The 18,322-nt window shown below is 47.9% G+C and overlaps 2 protein-coding genes and 1 long non-coding RNA gene across 18 annotated transcripts in view; 1 reads left to right on the forward strand and 2 right to left on the reverse strand.

Annotated features, from left to right (window-relative positions):
* Nucleotides 1–191: 191 nt before the first annotated feature.
* LOC135409055 (putative mitochondrial transporter UCP3) lies at nucleotides 192–3,005 on the reverse strand. Its single transcript, XM_064644086.1, has 7 exons — nucleotides 2,902–3,005; nucleotides 2,466–2,604; nucleotides 2,113–2,323; nucleotides 1,607–1,804; nucleotides 1,346–1,447; nucleotides 788–968; nucleotides 192–631 (listed from the first exon to the last, which is right to left on the reverse strand). The coding sequence occupies exons 2-7, from the start codon at nucleotides 2,589–2,591 to the stop codon at nucleotides 526–528; spliced, it is 924 nt and encodes a 307-aa protein (XP_064500156.1). The 5' UTR covers nucleotides 2,592–2,604; nucleotides 2,902–3,005; the 3' UTR covers nucleotides 192–525.
* Nucleotides 3,006–4,245: 1,240 nt separating this feature from the next.
* Nucleotides 4,246–18,322, reverse strand: part of C2CD3 (C2 domain containing 3 centriole elongation regulator) — a 41,444-nt gene continuing 27,367 nt past the window's right edge. For 10 of the 16 annotated variants that reach the window (XM_064644059.1, XM_064644062.1, XM_064644054.1 and 7 more), the window contains 8 exons: nucleotides 17,777–17,841; nucleotides 16,825–17,030; nucleotides 16,011–16,111; nucleotides 15,047–15,220; nucleotides 14,066–14,283; nucleotides 11,719–12,706; nucleotides 11,014–11,116; nucleotides 9,424–10,198 (listed from right to left, as the gene is read on the reverse strand). In XM_064644059.1, coding sequence (XP_064500129.1) covers nucleotides 10,055–10,198; nucleotides 11,014–11,116; nucleotides 11,719–12,706; nucleotides 14,066–14,283; nucleotides 15,047–15,220; nucleotides 16,011–16,111; nucleotides 16,825–17,030; nucleotides 17,777–17,841 — 1,999 coding nt within the window. In that variant the 3' untranslated portion in view covers nucleotides 9,424–10,054. Of the gene's footprint in view, nucleotides 4,945–9,423; nucleotides 10,199–11,013; nucleotides 11,117–11,718; nucleotides 12,707–14,065; nucleotides 14,284–15,046; nucleotides 15,221–16,010; nucleotides 16,112–16,824; nucleotides 17,031–17,776; nucleotides 17,842–18,322 lie in introns of those variants that run through there. The other 6 variants (XM_064644057.1, XM_064644056.1, XM_064644051.1 and 3 more) reach the window with 5 other exon arrangements.
* Nucleotides 8,589–10,259, forward strand: LOC135409057 (uncharacterized). The gene is made up of 2 exons (XR_010428000.1): nucleotides 8,589–8,850; nucleotides 9,774–10,259. It is a non-coding gene; the product is annotated as an uncharacterized LOC135409057 (long non-coding RNA).

Genomic DNA, 18,322 nt, shown 5'->3' on the forward strand with positions numbered 1-18,322 from the left:
CGGTTGCTTGGGTTTGTGGGGGGGCTGCTGAGCCCCGCCTTGCGCCTCTGTCAGCGAGAGCCCCCTCATGGTGGCATGGAAAAAATACAAGAGAATTTAAACTGCAACAGCTGGTGTTGGTGACTGTGACAGACCTGAATAATTAGAGGTTAATGGGGAATTATTCAGTGCACCAGAAGTGAGAGAGAAAATCAGCTTGATCAGACCCCATAGGGGTGGTTTATTGGAAGTGCCAATAAGGAATAACAGGAATTGCCACAGCCCCCATCTCTCAGTTTGGTCCCACCTGCCTGCCCCGCTGCCCCTGGGAAGCGCTGCTCTTCCCAGCTGGAAAACCTAGAAACATTTCTTTTCTTACTTCCTAAAACTCCTCTCTGGAAACTTCTACTCTCCCATAATTCTCCTCAAACAGCGTCATTTCTCCTTCTGTCTCTCCAGAAGTGGCATTGCTGCTCCCCGGCGTTTCCACAATTAATATAATTGATGCTGAGCCTCTCTGGGATGGTGAGAGGGTCCAGAGTGGGGTCAGGCCAGGGCTGGCCGTACCAGCACTGCCGCGCGCTGCAGCTGCTCGTAGGACACGAACATGACCACATTCCAGGAGCCCAACCGCAGAAAGGATGGGATGAACCTGTGCCGGGAAAAGCAACACTAGAGAGGATGTACCAGGGACAATCCCCTCCCCAAAGCCCCGCTCGTGGGTTGGGATATCTGGAGTTCAGTGCCGCGTGGCCGCACGGCTGTCACGGCGAGTTTGTGGGTGCTCAGTGGGGTGTTCCCAACTCACCCCTTGTAGAGGCCGGCGAGGCCATCCTGCTTGAGCAGAGCCAGGAGGCAGCTCAGGGCACTCTGGTACTGCCCAGGGCTGGCGTTCATGTACCGTGTCTTCACCACATCTACTGGTGATGCCACCACCGTGGCGCAGAACCCAGCGCCGAAGGCAGCCACGAAGTGGCATGGAACGTTGTCTAAAGGCAGGGAGGAGACAGGGTTGGATGTTATGGGGACAGGGAAGGCCCTGCCCGTGTCCCCCCTCATGGGATGTTGTCTAAAGGCAGGGAAGAGCCAAGGGTTGGATGTTGCTGGGACAGGGATGGCGCCTGGCTTCATCCCCCCTCATGTCATTGAGGATGTTGTGAGGACAAGGATAGCATCTGGCCGCATTCCCCTGTCACGGGACGTTGTCTAAACAGGGGGAAGAGCCAAGGGTTGGATGTTGTTGGGACAGAGAGGGCCCTGGCCACGTCATCCCTCACAGGATGTTGTCTAAAGGCAGGGAAGAGCTGGGGTTGGATGTTGTGGGGACAGGGAAGGCCCCAGCAGTGTCCCCCCATTCCATTCTCACCTGCCATGAGCCCCGTCCGCAGCAGCACATCCTTGAGGAGGTCGTAGGTGACGAGCTCCCCGCAGTTGATGATGGCATTGCGGGCAATGTTGGGCAGCGTTCCTGGGTAGGAGAGGGGGGGCATTGGGAATGGGGGTCACAGCTCCTCCTGGAGCACCCTGGGCGGGTGCCCCAGCCCTGCTGTCCCCATCCTTGTCCCCTTCCTCTCCCCATTTCCATTTCCATTCCCATCCAATCCCTTCCCATCCCTTTCCCTCATACCTCTCCAGAGCCCACGGACCCCTTCCTCCCTGGCGATGGTGCGATAGGCATCCACAGTGCCGCTGTACCGGCGGGCCCCGTCCAGCAGTGCCCCGTTGGCTTGGAACCGGACCTTGACCACATCGGTGGGCTGGGCACAGGCCACAGCCACGGCCCCCGTGGTGCAGCCTGCCAGGAGCCGCGCAGCCAGGCCTGTGTCTGGAGAGGGCAGGTGCTGGGATCCCTGGCCCTGTGAGAACCCCAACCCCGTGGGGACCCCAGGGCAAGGGGGACCCTGGGCTGTGTGGGAACCCTGGACCTGCAGGGATCCTCAGCCCTGTGGGCACCCTGGGCTATGGGGGGACCCTGGGGCAAGTGGGGACCCCAGCACTTCACCAAGGGTCATCTTGGGGGTTTGCGCCCCTCCAAGTGGATTGCTCACCCCAGGGTGGGCTGTGCTCCTCCAGGGTAGGGTTGTACATTGGGATGGGGGGGTGCAGGGATGTCTGGACCACCTGAACACTCACTCTCGGCACCCTTGGGGGTGTAGAGCTGCTTCACGGAGTCATAGAGCCCAATGCGAATCGAGGCGAAGCTCATCTGGCGCTGCAGCCCGGCTGCCAACCCTCTGTACAGGCTGCGGGGTCCCTCTGTCCTCACCATGGTGCTCAGCGTCCCCAGAACACCCCGGTACTCCACGGAGCTGGTGGCCTGGGGGATCCTCACCTCGCCCTGGATCTGCAGGGTGCCAACCGTGTCACTGCACCTTCCGTTCCCCTCCAAATGCCACCAGCTCTGGGGTGGAGCTGGCATGGGGAGTCCCACTGTTGCAGGGTGTTCCCTCTGCCTGTGGGATTTTGGGGGGCCCGGCGGGTCATACCTGCAGGCGCACTTTGGCGGTGTCCAGGGGGAAGGTGCAGAGGTCAGCGATGCATCCGGCCATCCCCGCGCTGACGAACTTCACGGCGGTGGTTGGGGGCACCTCGGGGGGCTTCAGACCCACCATGGTGGCAGAGGGGCTGGAGGGAGGGGAGGGGTTTGTGGGGGATCCTGGATGCTGCGATGGATGGGGCTTCACGCAGGTTTGGTGATGGAGGTGATGATGTGCCAGGGTGGTTTCTGCTGGCTTGGGACAACCCCAAAACCCATATCCGGCCCTGTTTCCTCGCTTGCATCCCCAGGGAAGTTGAGGCATGGGATTCACCCATTCCTTGCTCAGCATGGGAGTCACCCATTCCCACCCTCCCCTATCCCGCCCCAGCCATAACGGGGGTTGCTCAGTGAGAGCTTCTCCCGTGTCCCCCCCATGGCCTCACCGTAGGGACCTCGGCACCGCTTCTTGGCTCCTGCCTTGCTCAGGCAGCACCCTGAGAGCAACTCCTTGGCCCCACCCTTATATAGCACTCGGGATGACATTCCAGCAGCCACGGATTGGATCGGGTGACAGGGAAACTGAGTTCCCCCTGTGGCATTTGAGCTGATGGGAGTGGGGTCACCTGGTACCCATGACAGGGTTGTTGTTTCAACTCTGCCCACACCGAGGGCTCAGGCATGGGAAGCAGGGATCCTGTCCAAATCCCCAGCACCCATTGGAGCAATGCTGTGGGGAAGCACCCAGCAATGTCCAGGTGGCCACTGGGACTGCAGGGATTGGGGAGGAATGTCAGGTTTTAACCTAAAAGTGCTCTAGGAAGAATGAGATGTAGAAAACACTTGCCCAAAAAAACCACTATCCCCACAACGCCCTTCAGAGCGTGGCTGGGCACTGGGGCTGAGGCTTCTGGGGAGGACAAGGCTCCAGACAAGAGGCTGGAGGCCAAGGTGGAGTGCAAAAATGCCCCTTTAACTCCAGTTTTAAAAACTTCATGTGTTTAACCCTTGGTGCTCCTCAGCACCACACTCACAAAGCCTGAAGGGATGGGCCACATCCCTCTGGATGTGCCAGGAATCTCCATGCTCACACCTGAGCTTGCCTCGCATAAGAGGGACTTTGAGTGGTCGTGATGCCCTGAAACCACCTTTGCTCCATCCCTTGGACTCCAGGAAAAGCCTGGCACTGACACCCTTTTCCAGTTGGCTCCTGCCTTATTTTCCTGCCCGTCTGCGCCGCTGACCTAAACCCAAGAGGAAGGTGCTGTTTATCTCATGCCCAAGGGGTCAACACTTGTCACCTCCTCTGTGACAGTGTTCCCAGCCCAGCTGGCATCCTGCCTGGGTTTTTTTGGGAATGCAAGTGGGAGAAAGCAGCCTGCATGTCACTCCTGTCCCTGCAGGGGACACTGAGCATGTTTACCTCCCATCTCGACCCAGCAAGAGCAGGAGGCAAAGGGGCCGGGATCACAGGCAAGTTGTGCCAGCAGTGAATTACACATTTAGGGTGTCCCCTGGGAAAAACAACACTACAGAGGGAGGAGGAAGTGGGGCTGCTGATCCTTTGGGTCCTTTAAACCCTGAATTCCATGTATGATTTGAAAAGCAGCTTGAATTGGGAGCAACTTGTCCCATGCAGCTGTGCTGCACAGTGATACTGAGTTCCTTGGCAAAGCAGTGACCCTTCCATGTGTTCCCAGCCAGCCCAGCTTCAAGCAGCATTTCTCCACCCTGGAAGCTTGTGGAAGAAGGAGTCCTATTCCCTTTTGAGGGGGACACTTTGCACTAGCTGACAAGAAACCAGGGGAATTTTATTGAAACACAAACACTAGAAAGAGAGCAGTACAAAAATAACTGAGCTCTGTTGGCATCAAAGTCTGTTCTCCAAAAGGTGCAGGACATAAAAATATACAAAAATAATTTAGGATAAAAAAATTTCATCTTTCTAGTCCCCCCCTTTTGTACACCCAGCAGTGTTTTACAGTGCCCTTGGCCTGTGTTCACACAAGCACTTTGGGCATCTCTAGAAACTGCAAATTGTGCTGCCCACCAGCTATTTTTGAAAGGGTGATTTCACAGGAATACATCCCAAAATTAGACTATGTGGAGAGGTCATGGGTCACTCACAGGGGTGCATCTCTTCGGGGACCTGCCCCTGCAAGACACACGGTCTTGCAGCTCCCTGTGGGTGATCAAAGGCTTTAAGCCCCTCTAATTAGGGGATGCCAATTAACCAACCAATTAGGCAAACTAAAAGCAGAGCCTGAAAGCTGTGGCTTTCACCTCCCCTCTACTGGAGGACCCAGAGGTTGGGATCGGGAAGCTCCGCTGTGGATGGTCTCTCATGAATGCTATTCCTTCTTGGAGAGCTGAGCTGAGAAGATCCTGGCAATTCTTTGGGCTTCCTCTTCTGAGAGGTTGGGTGTGGGCTTGGGATGTTTTGGCCTTCGGTATGGGATCCCTTCTGGCACTGCTCCGCTCCTTCTCTCCTGTGGAGAGAAGGGATCAGGTGTGAGAACTCTGCCAGCATCTGGATTTGGGTTGTGGCAAACCACGGGGAAATCAGTTGGATACACAGGAAAAACTACCACAATGAGAAAGGTCCCAACCCTTTACTCTGACTTTGTGAAAGTCCATCCTCAGCTAAAGACTCCCTCTGTGAAGCCAAAGGAATGACACTGGTGTAGTCACTGGGATCTGACTCTCTAATTGGCTTTCAATTATTATTTCATTTCTTTAATTTGCAGAACCCTAAAGACCAAACCCCCTTGCAGTGGAGAGGCAATGCTCTGGCACAACAAATCCAAGCTGGCTGACAGGACAAGGTAACGAATGGGTTTAAACTAAAAAAGGAGAGATTTAGATACTGGAGAGTGATTCTTCCCTGTGAGGGTGGTGAGGCCCTGGCACAGGTTGCCCAGAGAAGCTGTGGCTGCCCCTGGATCCCTGGAAGTGTCCAAGGCCAGGTTGGACAGGGCTTGGAGCAACCTGTTCTAACAGAAGGTGTAATGAGATGAGCCTTGAGGTCCTTTCCAACCCAAACATATGATTCCAGGACAAATGGGATGGGCCAGTGTAATGGACTGATTAAACAATGGAGTCCGCTTCTCCATCGTCTTGAGCATGGAGCTAAAAAGCCTTGATGCCACAGCTGGGCTCTTGCAGGAGCCGAGCTACTTGCCAAAGCTCCAGGAGGCAAGCCAGCAGAGGCAGGTAGATGAGCAAAAAAAGATAAAAACTTGTTACAGTCAAGAACACGGCCAGGAGTTACTCTCCAAAATAAGGTATGCCAGGCAGATCTTGCTTGGAGACTGGGGAACCAGCCGATGGACACTCAGGGCCCATCTTGGTACCAGGTGACCTTTGCTGGGATACTGGTGAACTGGCCAGCGGGCATCCAGGGGCTACCATGGTGAGGGTATTTAGGGCCATGCCCCCTGCAGGGGCTGTTTGAGGACTGCTGTGGGAGCTGCTGCCACTGTTACTCTGCCAGTTCAGCTCCTTCCTAGGAGGCTACAAGGCAACTAGGGAAGAAGCCCAGCAGAGATCTACCAGCTTGCAAGCCAGTGGCACTTCATGGTGGTGGTAACTCCTGTTCCCTGTGCTTTTAAGTTACCCTTAGCTTTTCCTACTTTTCTGTTTTCCTTCTTTCTCTCTGCTCTTTTGTGTTACAAAATAAAGTTGAATTATCGTTTTGGGATCCAGCATCTGGCCTCGTTTGTGCCTTAATCTTGCTTACAGGAATGTCTTAGAACCTGGTTCCCCTCTGCATCTAAGTGGATCAGAACAGCCAGGCTCAGCTGAAGGGACCCCAAAGGAGCATTCTCCAAGAGGAAAACCCCTGGATTAAGCAGTGTCACCTCCTCTGTGGTTTGTTGGCAGCCTCCCAGAAGCCTGGCTTTGTCCCAGATGTTCCTGTAGCACTAAAGACAGGTAATTTCAGCTACAAAGAAACTCATGTTTTTCCCAGCGAGAGCCAGCTCATGCATATGAAGCACTGAGAAAGCCATGATCTGGCTCTGGGAGCCTTTAGAGGATGAAGCTGCGGGGCCAGGAAAGGCTCCTGGAAAGCTGATCCACCAGTCTGGCCTTTCACCTACATCACTGCTTCTCTGAGTCCCAGGAAAGGTCTTTTGAGGTGACCAGCTCCCTCCCAAGAGGGAGGGACCAGGATTCTGTTTCAGTGAGCTCCTCTCTGATGTTTAGAGCAAATGGCTTTTTTAGGAACAAGCGAGTCCTTGTGTTTGGTTAACTGTACATTACAGGCTCAAGTGACAGTGTGCAGATAAATATATTTAGAACACTTCCCATTTTATCACACTGAAATAACATACATGGATAATTAGGAGAATCTTTTCTTTTCTCTTGTTTCTTCTTAACAATTCTCCAGGATGATTTTCCTAAAACAAAATGTCAGGAGCCAAGAGAGGTTAAATGCAGACCTGGCAACAGTGGAAGCTTAAAAACCAGCAGAGAGAGCTGCTCTCTGCAGAAAGCACCTTTCTTGGGTAGCGCAGGACTGTCCACAGAAGACCAAGTCAGTAGCTCATTTTTCCCACACTGTTTTCTGCCCATGTGTCCACAAACAGCCAAAACATCAGGAGCAGTTGGAGAGGGGCAGTAACCAGACTCAGTGCTGATCCTGGAGTTCATCACTATGCAGCTCTCTAGAAAATTCCCCAAATCTGCTAATTAACCCTGTTTCAGAGGTGCATGAGACTGCACTTCCCACCTCTCACAGTTCCCCTTTTCCATGTGCCACACATGTTGTCGTGCTCAGCCAGGGATGGAGAGCCAGCACCTCTCGTTTTGAAAGTGAGGAATAGAATCCCAGACTTGTTTGAATTGGAAGGGACCTTAAAGATCACCTTGTTCCAACCCCCTGCCATGGGCAGGGACACCTTCCACTAGACCAGGTTGCTCCAACCTGGCCTTGAACACTTCCAGGAATGGAAACCACGACACAGGAGCAGGTGTTTGATGCTATTTGACCTCACTGAGGTGAAAGAGAGCAGTTTGTTTGCTCACGAAGTCAGTAAACAAGGTGTGCTCGAAAAACACATCACTAACACGTTGTTTCAGATAGAAGCGGCTAAAATAGACCTCCTCTCATTTTCACACCTCTATTCCAATGTGCAGGATGCAGAGGTGTTAGGATGTGTGTATCTATCCCAAGGATGTTCCTAAAAATGAACTTCCAGCTGTGGGAAAGGTTTAGCAGCTCTCCTTGCTGCTTTTCTACACGTACAGGCCTGAATCAAAGTGAGAGAGGTTTAAAAGCACTGTTAACACTCCCAGCTTGCACAGATAACCAGAGTCATGGATCATGCAATTGCTGAGGTTGGAAAAGATGCATAAGATCATCGAGTCCAGCCATTCCCCAGCATTGCCAAAGCCACCACTAACCCATGTCCCCAAGTGCCACATCCACATGGGACTCCAGCCTGTGCCAGTGCTGGACAACACTTTTAGGGAAAGAATTTTCCCAATATCCAACCTAAACCTACCCTGGCACAACTTGAGGCCATTTCCTCTTGTCCTGTCCCTTGTTCCCTGGGAGCAGAGCCCAACCCCCACCTGGCTCCATCCTCCTGTCAGGGAGTTGGAAAGAGCAAGAAGGTTCCCTCTCAGCGTCCTTTTCTCCAGGCTGAATTCCCCCCCCAGTTCCCCTGTTCCCGGTGCTCCAGACTCTTCCCCAGCTCCATTGCTCTTTTTTTGGAGATCAAACCTCCCTTTTGATCCATCAAACAGGCAGTTTCTAGTCATCAGTTTTCACCTCCTGCATATTTTCCTGAGCACTCATCCAAAATGTTGTGTTTACACCACTCCTCGCCCCAGGAAAAGGCTCATCCATACTTCGACCTGACCACACACAGAGCCCATCCCAGGATTCTCCCTCTCTCTCTCTCTTAGACTTCAAGTGTCTGGTGCTCAGGCAGGAAGCTCCCACATTCCATTGGGAAAGGGATCGTGCACTGAGGATCACACTTCACTTTTCTTTTTATAGGAATGGCAGTGACACTGACACCAGCTGAGGATTATCCAGGGGCTGGATTAAAGCAAACAGATCCATGAGCATTTTATAGGTCATGGAGAAGGTAGGGTTTGGAGCCAGGGAATATTTCAGGACTGTGGCTCAGCAGGTTTGCTGGTGGTTTTGTTTGTGCCCAGGGATGAAGGAGAACAAACACAAGTGTGTTAACAGGCTACAACCTCCCCTGGGAGTTGCACCTATTCCTGCTTTCCATGCAGGAAATCAAGTAGACCCAGCAGATCAAGAACACATAACACAACCAAAAAAGGATGTTTCGGCTGTTGCTGCCATCGACATTTTTAGAACATATAAAACCTGTTATTGTGAATTTGCTCAAGGCTGTGTCTAATTCCCACTGAAGGTAAACCTATCTATATACAAATAAGAATTTTTCTAAGTAAAACTGGTTTTTTTATCCTTTTGGAATATTCCTAGAGGTGAGGGGGGAAAGAAATAAAAAATATTTGGAGTGGGACTTTTGACAAGTGCTTGGAGTGACAGGACAAGAGAGGATGGCTCCCTCCTGCCAGAGGGCAGGGTTAGATGGGATATTGGGAAGAAATTCTTCCCGAGGGCGGTGAAGCACTGGCACAGGTTGCTCAGAGAAGCTGTGGCTGCCCCATTCCTGGAAGTGTTCAAGGCTGGACAGGGCTTGGAGCAACCTGTTCTAGTGGAAGGTGTCCCTGCTCAAGGCAGGGGGTGAGATTGGATGAGCTTTAAGGTCTCTTCCAACCCAAACCACTCTGGGATTCCATGATTCTTTTTCAGGCTGTTTGTTGATCACTCCCAGATAAGATGATGCATTGATTTCCCTCTGTATGACCTACAAAATAAACACTCTAAGGAACCTTTATGTCACTGGAAACAGTGTCCTTGACGAATCAGAATAGAATAAGGTAGGATCCAATAGCTCTGAACTCATGGAACCCTGTGGTTTAACACTAATACCAGTTTTATTTGAATTCCCTCTCTGGGCAGTTCTGAGCTGAGTGGCTGGAAATACAGCCCTGAAAATGATTAATAATTAGATAGACTATTAGCAAGGCACTATTTGGATATAGCTAATCTCAAACCAGCCTCATTCCAGGATTAGCTGCAGCACTTGTAGGGTCTGCTGAGACAGGACTCTGTTGTGCCTCGTGCTCCATCAAACACCCTGTGTGAAGAACATTTGCTGCTGCCAATGGTAAAATAGAGTTCACCAAAACTGCTTTCTCATAGTTTTCATTCTAACTGGCCTTGGGAACATCAGTTTCTAAACCTGGGTGTTTGGTTTCTGCACAGTTCAGCCAACACTGAGTGTGACAGCATGGCTGCAATCCGAGCTGTTCTCTGAAGATCACCAGACTCCTCTCACTCACATGGCAGCTGGCAAACATCTCTCCTGGCTTTTCCAGTGCTCCTGCCACCCCTCTCTGGCTTGTCTGACTCGCTGCTTTCCCAGTCTTCCCTCACAGATTGATGAAGCAGTGGTGAGGTGGGATGGCTGGCAGCATTTTGACACAAAAATGCTGTCTCATCTCCTGCTGTGAGGATGTGGGGACCTCAGGAGGTGCTGCGGCAGCTCAGGCCTCAGCCTGGATCTGTGACCACCTTCCAGGGGTCCGAGTTTTGCAGAGCCTCATGAAACCCAGATTTTTTTTTTTACTCTTTTTCTCCGTCAGACTTGGGCTTCCAGTTCTTGAGGTCCTTCTCTTCCACACGCTGCTCTGAGAGGGGGCATGAGGATGGATTTTAAAAATGAGAGAGTTAATAAACTTTTCTATAAAATCACAGACTCACTGAATGTTTTGGGTTGGAAGTGACCTTAAAGCTCACGTTGTTCCAACCCCCCTGTCATAGGCAGGGACACCTCCCACTAGACCAGGTTGCTCCAAGGCCCATCCAACCTGGCCTTGAATGCTTCCAGGGCTGGGGCAGCCACAGCCTCTCTGGGCAACCTGTGCAAGGGCCTCACCACCCTGACAGCAAAGAACTTCCTCCTAATATGCAACCTAAATCTCTCCTCTTCTAGTCTAAAACTGTTCCCCCTTATCCCATCACTATCTCCCTGTGTAAGAAGTCGCTTTCCCTCTTTTTTATGAAAAGTACTGAAAATAAGATTAATATGTAGACCTCAAAATGACTGAGCCACAAACCTCTTGCAGTAAATAAATATTTATGCACATAAAAAAGTGAACCTCAGCAAAACACAGCTTTGCTGCAGGAGGAACAATCATGCCAGTTATTCTGCTATTCCCTGTGTCGCAGAACAGTTACTTGATGCCTCTCCAGGAAAGCCTCTCCTGCTGCAAATTCCCTCATTTCATCCTGATGAGCCCAGACAACACACTTATGAACACTGAACGTTAAAAATGATCCTGACAGAGAGAAAAGGGATCAGGAAGATTCTCCTTGACATGATTTGGAAGCAACTACCTCTAAGCCAAGCGCTGGCAGGCAAAAGAAGAGAGAAGTACTTCTGTTCCTGCTTTAAGGAATGGACTTAAGTTTGACAGTGAAGGAAATGGCATCCCATACTTACTTTCAGAACTGTGGAAGGATGAGAAGAAGTGCTGAGCAGTCTCATGGAGGCTTCCATCTCCTGGGGCGGGAGGAAGAAGTTCGGAACAATGACAGGATCAGATCTGAGCAGAGCTGTTAAGGAACAACCTTTGGCAGCGAGTAGTTGCACACAGCTCCAGATGTGCAATAAACTTGTTAATGGATCCCAGACAGTGAATCTCATTCATTTAAATCAATATTCTATTGTTCTGAATGCCTGGTTCTCTCACAGAGCATGGAACACTGACCTGATTTACAGCAATACCTCACAAATCTGTAGAGCACTTCATCCTGCAAAAATTCCAAGAATGCTTAGTGGAACTGAGTGCAAGATTTGGGATCTGTGCAAGAAACGTTGGGAAGTATCTTAAAAGCAAAATAAATCACATTTCTTTTCACACAGAAGAAACACAAGAGCTCTTTTACATGGAGAAAAACAACATGGGAAAAAATGCAAGAAGACACAATGGAATTATCCAAAATGAAGATCACAAAATATACTGGTTAAAAGCTTCAAGAGAGTTATCACTACATTGTGTGAAACACAAGTAACAGGGTCTTCATTTTCCAGGGAAGAGCTCCACATAGTGAATTTCTCTTTCCTGAGGCCAGGGACAGTCTAAGTAAGCAGGAAGACAGGCTCTGGGAATGCAAGGAGTATTTAAGGAAAGAGTAAAAAGGATACAAAGTGATTTTTGGTTTGATGGAGTTTTCTGACCCTTCCAGTGGGTCTTCACTGGCGTCATCAGGAAAACTCTCACTGTTTCTTTCCGAGCCAGCTTGGGTTGATACACTCCTAACACAATTCTCATCAGAACCACTTCCTTCCTTGTCACGATGCTCTTCATTTAAATCCTCTGCGTTTTCCTCCTCCTCTCTCCCTCTGGTTTTTGGGTTGATTAAATCCATGTCTCCTGGGAACGGCAGTAATTCCTTGGAGCCTGCATGGACCTCGACATTCTTCTTTCTGGGTTCAGAGTTAAATGCTCTGTCCCAGAGGCTCCGTCCAGCAGGTTGAAGAGGCTCCTTCTCTGCTGTTTCCATGCCGCTGTTGAAGCTTTGGAAGCCTTCCGTTGCTTCCCAAGGACTCTTGCCATTCCCACCAGCATGGGGGCTCGTGGATGGGCTCAGGGCGGTGAGCTCGCTCTGGTTGTCCCCTTGCAGGATGCTGGTGCTGCTGTTTTCCCTTTGGAAACAACCCACATCCATGGAGTGCTGATCTCCAGGCCTGGAGTCCACGGAATGCTGCTCAGCCCCTTGCCCAGTTTCAGAGATCACACTGGACCAGGGACTCATCCTGTCTGTTACGGTTGTTATTTCATTGAGAGTTTGTGGCTCTATAACATCTTCCTCATATTCCTCTTCACTGTGTGGCTGGATGTCAAAAGCACCTTCATCGTCCTGGATATAATCCACTGGATGCTCATCTTCAGGGACAATGGGGTCTAGGAGTTTGTGCAACATGTGTCTCTCAAACACAGGTCTCCCAGAATTGCACGGCTGCTGTGGATCACTGGAAATTCTGGGCGGGTCCAAGTCCAGCTGGCCTTGATGGACTTCGAGTCTGGCTCCTTCCTCCTTCCAGCTGGATGCATCCACAGCACCTGGCTTCCTGCTGCTGTCTGGATGTACATTAGAAGCTTCTCTGCTATTTTTAGTTATGGTCTGTAAGTCTGGTTAACAAAAAACAGCATCAGTGAATGCATGGAACAACAATTCAGCTTACAATTGATTTATTTTGGCTTTCTCCAGATAATCCCAATGAAAAAGGCAAAATACTGGCTCCGGGGAGACTTTATAGCCCCTTCCAGTGCCTAAAGGGGCTCCAAGAGAGCTGGAGAGGGACTTTGGACAAGGGTATGGAGTGACAGGACAAGGGGGAATAACTTTCCATTGTCAGAGGGCAGGGTTAGACGGGATATTGAGAAGAAATTCTTGGCTGTGAGGGTGGTGAGGCCCTGGCACATGTTGCCCAGAGAAGCTGTGGCTGTCCCATCCCTGGAAGTGTCCAAGGCCAGGTTGGATGGGCCTTGGAGCAACCTGGTCTAGTGGGAGGTGTCCCTGCCTATGGCAGAAGGTGGAAGAACTGGATCATCTTTAAGGTCCCTTCCAACCCAAACCTTCTGTGATTCTATAATTCTATGACTCTATTGGTATTTTGGAGTGGTTAAATCCAGTTTGGACAGTTCACAGCACATGAGAAGGAAAAAGAAATAATCTAGACAGGAAAGGTGGGCAGGATAATCTTTCCACCTTTCCATTCCACAGGTTCCCCAGTTTTATGCACACAGTTGTTACTGATATTTTCCAGCTTCCAGTCGAATTTCCCAACTTGGATCAAATGATAGACAACTGTTAATGAAATATTTGTAACACAGGAATTCACTGTTGCTCAGCTGTGGTGGTAAAATTGTCAGGGCTGCAAACAACAGGGCTGCGTTTCCTAACACAGACCCTGAAAAAGGGGATTGGAATTAATTAAATCTATGCAATCCTGAGAATCTCTAGGGATTTTACAAATTCCTTAAAAAGCCACAATCACGTTTTTTTTGGTTCCTAGTGAGCAAATCCTATTCACAGCTCGCAGTGTTAGGTAAAATGGGAAACAATTCCAAGGCAAGTCCTGCTCCAAGGGAATGGTGGAGGACATTTGGGAAAGGAGAAGGAAGAGTCTGAGGCAGATTGTAGAGAAGAGCATGTAAAGAAGCAGAAAAACAATTACTAAGGATAAGAAGGGAAATAAAAAGAGCAAAACTTGGAGAATAAAGAGAAAAAAAAAAAAGAGAAGTTGAAGGTGGTGATACAAGAACAGCAAATCCTGGCATAAAAGGGATGTGTCCTTTAACTCCATCTCTTGGAAGAGCTGCTTCCCTGTAGGGAGCCACTGGCAGAAAAAGCATGGAGTAACTTTTCCACTGGCAGCAATTGTAGCTCTGAGCTACAGTTTATTCTCTATTCTGATAAATTATTTTAAAAGCATCAGCTTTTAAATTGATTTCCATGTCATTTTGCTACTCGCAGCAACAACTTACCATTGATTAGACTGCTGACCTGAGACACCAACTGACTGGATTTTTCCAAAAGATGGCATCCTTTGGGATCCACTTCTCTGCTCATGGAGCCATGATGGTCCCTCTCCTGCTCCTTATGGCTTGGTTTGGATGTGTTGCCGTAACTGAAGTCAGGAAAAGACCTGGTCAGCTTCTGGCTGAAGTATCTTTGAACCTCATCCAGCTCATTCAAGTTTCTTCTGGAAGCAGTGGTAAGAAATTTGGTAAGAATGGGATAAAAAAGCCTGTGGTGAATGGGTTTTAATTGTATCTTTCTAGTCAACAGCATGTAAATATGCAAATACAAGATTAAAGATTATTGAAAAATAGATCAGTAGGTAAATGTTGAGATTGCTCTAAGTAAGAGGATAACACTCATGAACAAATCCTGAATTAGCCATGAAACTTAGGCTGGAAGTTAAAAAAAGAGCTAGTTTTAAACTTATTTAATCAAAGCAGTTGGATTTGAGATGACCTTCCAACATGTCATAAAGTCAAGAATATTAATTGATTTTGTGTCTGAGCTTGATAAAAATCTGAGGATTCCTACCTGCATAAGATCCAAGGATTTTAAGATATATTGCTTGTGGTAGCAGGGGAAGAGATCAAACACCTCAGAAAGTCTCGTTCAGTCCTACAGACTTTAATATTCTTCTAAATTTATACCTGATTTAAACCTAGAATACAGTCAGGAGAAAAGTGCTTCTAGCAAATAGAAATGCATCCTGTTGGGAAAGGATAACCTGCTCCACACACCATAAAAATCCTTACAGCTTATCTTTGTAAACAGTGGACTGTTGGCTTCATGGCACGTGTTGCGTGACAGGAGAGATAAATCCAGGCACTCTCTCCTGATCTGGAAACACTGCTAATGCTGTTTCAGTCCAGTCCTTCGAAATTGGATCCTTCACTTCCAAGCTCTGCTCTGCAAACCCAAGGCTTGGCATTCCCTTGTAATTTTACCTGAGGGCAGTGAGGAGACCGGCACGCGATGACGGTGATGCCGAGTCCAGCCTTGCTGCCCGACGCGTGTTCCCCTCCTGCTGCAGGGATTCGTGGAACCTGCGCACATTCTGCATGTGCTCTTCATGACGAGGTGTGTGTGTTCCAGGCGTACTAATCCTGCTAAGAACAGCCCTGTGTTTAACGCCAAAAACCAGGTTGAAATCTCTAATTGTGAAGAGTCTGCCAACTAAGAATATCCAGTGTCTTGAAATCCTTTAAAGAGCCACAATTAGTTCTTTCAAATGTCTATGGGAATGGCATTTACACCAAAATCAAGTTAATGGTGTGGCTGGGAATTCTCCATGCCCACTGACAGCTCCCACGCTAGCTCAGATCCCATAATGGTGGAACCATGATCCCTCTAAACTTCAAAGATACATGTGGGAAAAGGACCATCTCTGTAGGCTAATTAAACAAATCATGAATTAAAACACTCTATCACTAGTTAAATATATTTGGTGTTTGTTTTAAGGAACAGAAAGCAGGAATTACTGCAGGATATCTGACAGTCTTACTCCTGGAATATGTAATACTACAGCATTTTACCAGCTATCATTAACTGGTCATAGGCAGAATTTATGGCAAAATAAAGGGGATATATCAGGAATACTCTCTCTTAACTTATTAAAAATAAAAGTAAAGACAGACACAATCAGAGCCTGGAAGAAGAACCTGCCAGTTTTAGGAATGGCATCATGTAAATCCTAATTTACAAGGGTGTAAATGAAAATATCAGTGAGAAGAAAAAGAACACCTGGGTTGTGTCGAAAGGAACCTGTCCCAGAATTGCAATCTCCTGTGCTGCCCTCTCACTAGGAAGGGGAATTTCCTCTAGTTTTTAAGAGCAAGACCTTTGACAGGGTTTGCCTTTTTCATCTGAGCCCTGAAAATAATCAAGAAGGTTGATGGTCTGTGGACTCACCACTCTTGGGTAGAAACACTCACTTCCTTTGACAAGGAATTTAGCATCTTCTTGGAAAAGTTTGCAGCATTACCAGGAAATGGTAGAAAGCTTGCCTTCCCCTAGAATGAAGAGGAACACTGTACATGAGTCTTCCACAGGAGGAAAATAAGAGAAATTAAAGTATTATCTTGCTGAACTAACAAAACCTCACATTTTCTAAATAGCTTTAAATTTTCAGTGGATTTTCCAGCACTGGGCCAAAGTACCATTTCACAACACTCTCATTTCAGACACTTCTGTTAATTCCTCCCATGTATCAAAGAGGAAACAGATGAAAAGTAGGATAGGGGCTCCATTACATGTGTATAACACACCCCAGTGTATCTGGAAAGTCCAGAGAATAAAGAAAAACCCAGAAGAAATGACAAATCTTCCAGAAAAACAGATTCCTGCCAAATTAGAAACGAAAGGCTGAATTTATGGTATGTTTTTGGCCATCAGCTGCCACCCAAAGCAGCAAACAGAACAGAACAATGCCAAGTTCCCAGACATCCAAACCCACACTATTTAGATTATTACCCTAAAAAAAATTCCAAACAGCAGAGTGAAGCTACTGGGAATGTCCATGACTTGGTTTGAGTGCTGTAACTAGTGTTGGTGTGCAGCTCTCATGGACACATGGAGCAGAATTCCTAAGGAATTAAGTGTTTCTGATACCTTTACACAGACTGGCCCATGAGAATGCTGTGAATTTGCTCAGAAACCCAGAGACTCGGTGCTAATTAGGAGGAATCTGATTAAATATCAGAGGGGAGGAAATGGAAGCACGTACAGAAGAACTTTCCGGCTGGGTTCGGGCCCTGGCCTGTCTTTCTTCTTTGAGATTATTTATGTTTTGGAGAGGGGAAATGGCTACTTTAATCTGTCCTCGGCACTGCCCACTGAAATCTGTGATGTTGTACCACCCACACACAAGCTGGAAGCCGGAAAGGAGAGGGGAAAGGTCCACGGATGCAAATCCAATCACTCGCTCAGTCTCTGGAGAAGAAGGATATGAAACACATATTCATTGAAATGAAGCATTTTCAGGAATGCTGAAACACAGTCAGCTATACAGCCCTTATATTATGTCTTGGAAATAGACCCAATTTCCAGAACAACCAATCCTATCCAAGAAGAGGATGTTATTTGGTTATCTTATTTAACTAAAAATGTCCCTGCAGAACCAGTGAAAGCCCAGGGAAGGGAGAGGGATTGGCAGGAGTATCACTGTAAACACACATTACTCTGGCTAATACAGAGGAAGGCTGAGGAAGTTTATTTTGGAAGCAAAAATCAGACAGCTGAACTTTAATATTAAAAAAAAAAGAAATAAAAGTATTTGGTTACAACTGGTTACGCTTCAACCAACTGCAGAGACACCACACAGCATTTTTGAAGAAAGAGATAGTAAAGAACAGAGTAAAGAGTTTCTTTGACAGAAAGAACACAGTAAAGAATTTCCTTCAGTAGGAAAATCCAACCTCTAAAGTGCTGTCAAAATAAAACTGAAAGAATACAAAGAAACCAAACCTTCTAAGATGATTAATGGGGAGAAGGAAGATGCTGAGGGCTGAGAAATCAGTAGGTATTTATCTCTAGCATTCTTCTCGTGCAAGGTAAAAATGTCATCACAATTCTAGTCTTTGATTTATTTAATTTATTTTCCTTGAATTAAATACAAGTAACCCAAGAAAAGGGATGCAGAGAATACACTCCTCTCAATACTGTACCACAAACTTTACCTGCTTTGTGCCACACTTTGAAGACCAAGGTTTGCTGTGGATCCAGCAGAAGCTCTTTGGATAATCTGTTAAGAACAAAAATCATAATATTTTATGCAAAACAGGAAAAAGAAGGAGTACAGTAAAATGCCTCTGGAGTTTCAATGCCACTGTATCTACCCAGTTTCTTTCTGGACTGATAGGGGCAGGAAAAAAACAAACCCCAAAATTATTGAGCCCTCAAAGCATAATTATATTTACTTGGTTTGGGTTTCTGCTTATTTCCCTCTCCTCACTCTTGCTGCATATTTAAAAGATGGGACAATAAAACCATGAAGGAACAGAAATATGCTTATTTCATGACCCCACAACACAGTGACAGCAAAGTACTGAGGTCATGGTTGAAAGCTGTAATGTTTGAGGTTCATTCCTGGAAATAAAATAAACCCAAACTGAAAATTGAACTGTCAAATTGTAGAATAGTTTTTAAGTTGTTTGAAGCAATTCAGGTATTAGAAACGGCAGAAGAGCCACTAGATTGGAAACACAGGTTTATTCCTGAATATT

Source organism: Pseudopipra pipra, chromosome 2 (assembly GCF_036250125.1).
Source record: "Pseudopipra pipra isolate bDixPip1 chromosome 2, bDixPip1.hap1, whole genome shotgun sequence".
NCBI classification, from domain to species: Eukaryota; Metazoa; Chordata; class Aves; order Passeriformes; family Pipridae; genus Pseudopipra; species Pseudopipra pipra.

What these genes read in the sequence shown, in the direction of transcription:
- LOC135409055 (XM_064644086.1), bottom strand. Translation starts at nt 2,591, where the DNA reads ATGGTGGGTCTGAAGCCCCCCGAGGTGCCCCCAACCACCGCCGTGAAG. An exon ending in GCGGACGGGGCTCATGGCAG is followed by an intron (nt 969 to 1,345) that starts GTGAGAATGGAA and finishes CCCTGCCTTTAG; the next exon opens with ACAACGTTCCATGCCACTTC. An exon ending in CTCGCCGGCCTCTACAAGGG is followed by an intron (nt 632 to 787) that starts GTGAGTTGGGAA and finishes TTCCCGGCACAG; the next exon opens with GTTCATCCCATCCTTTCTGC.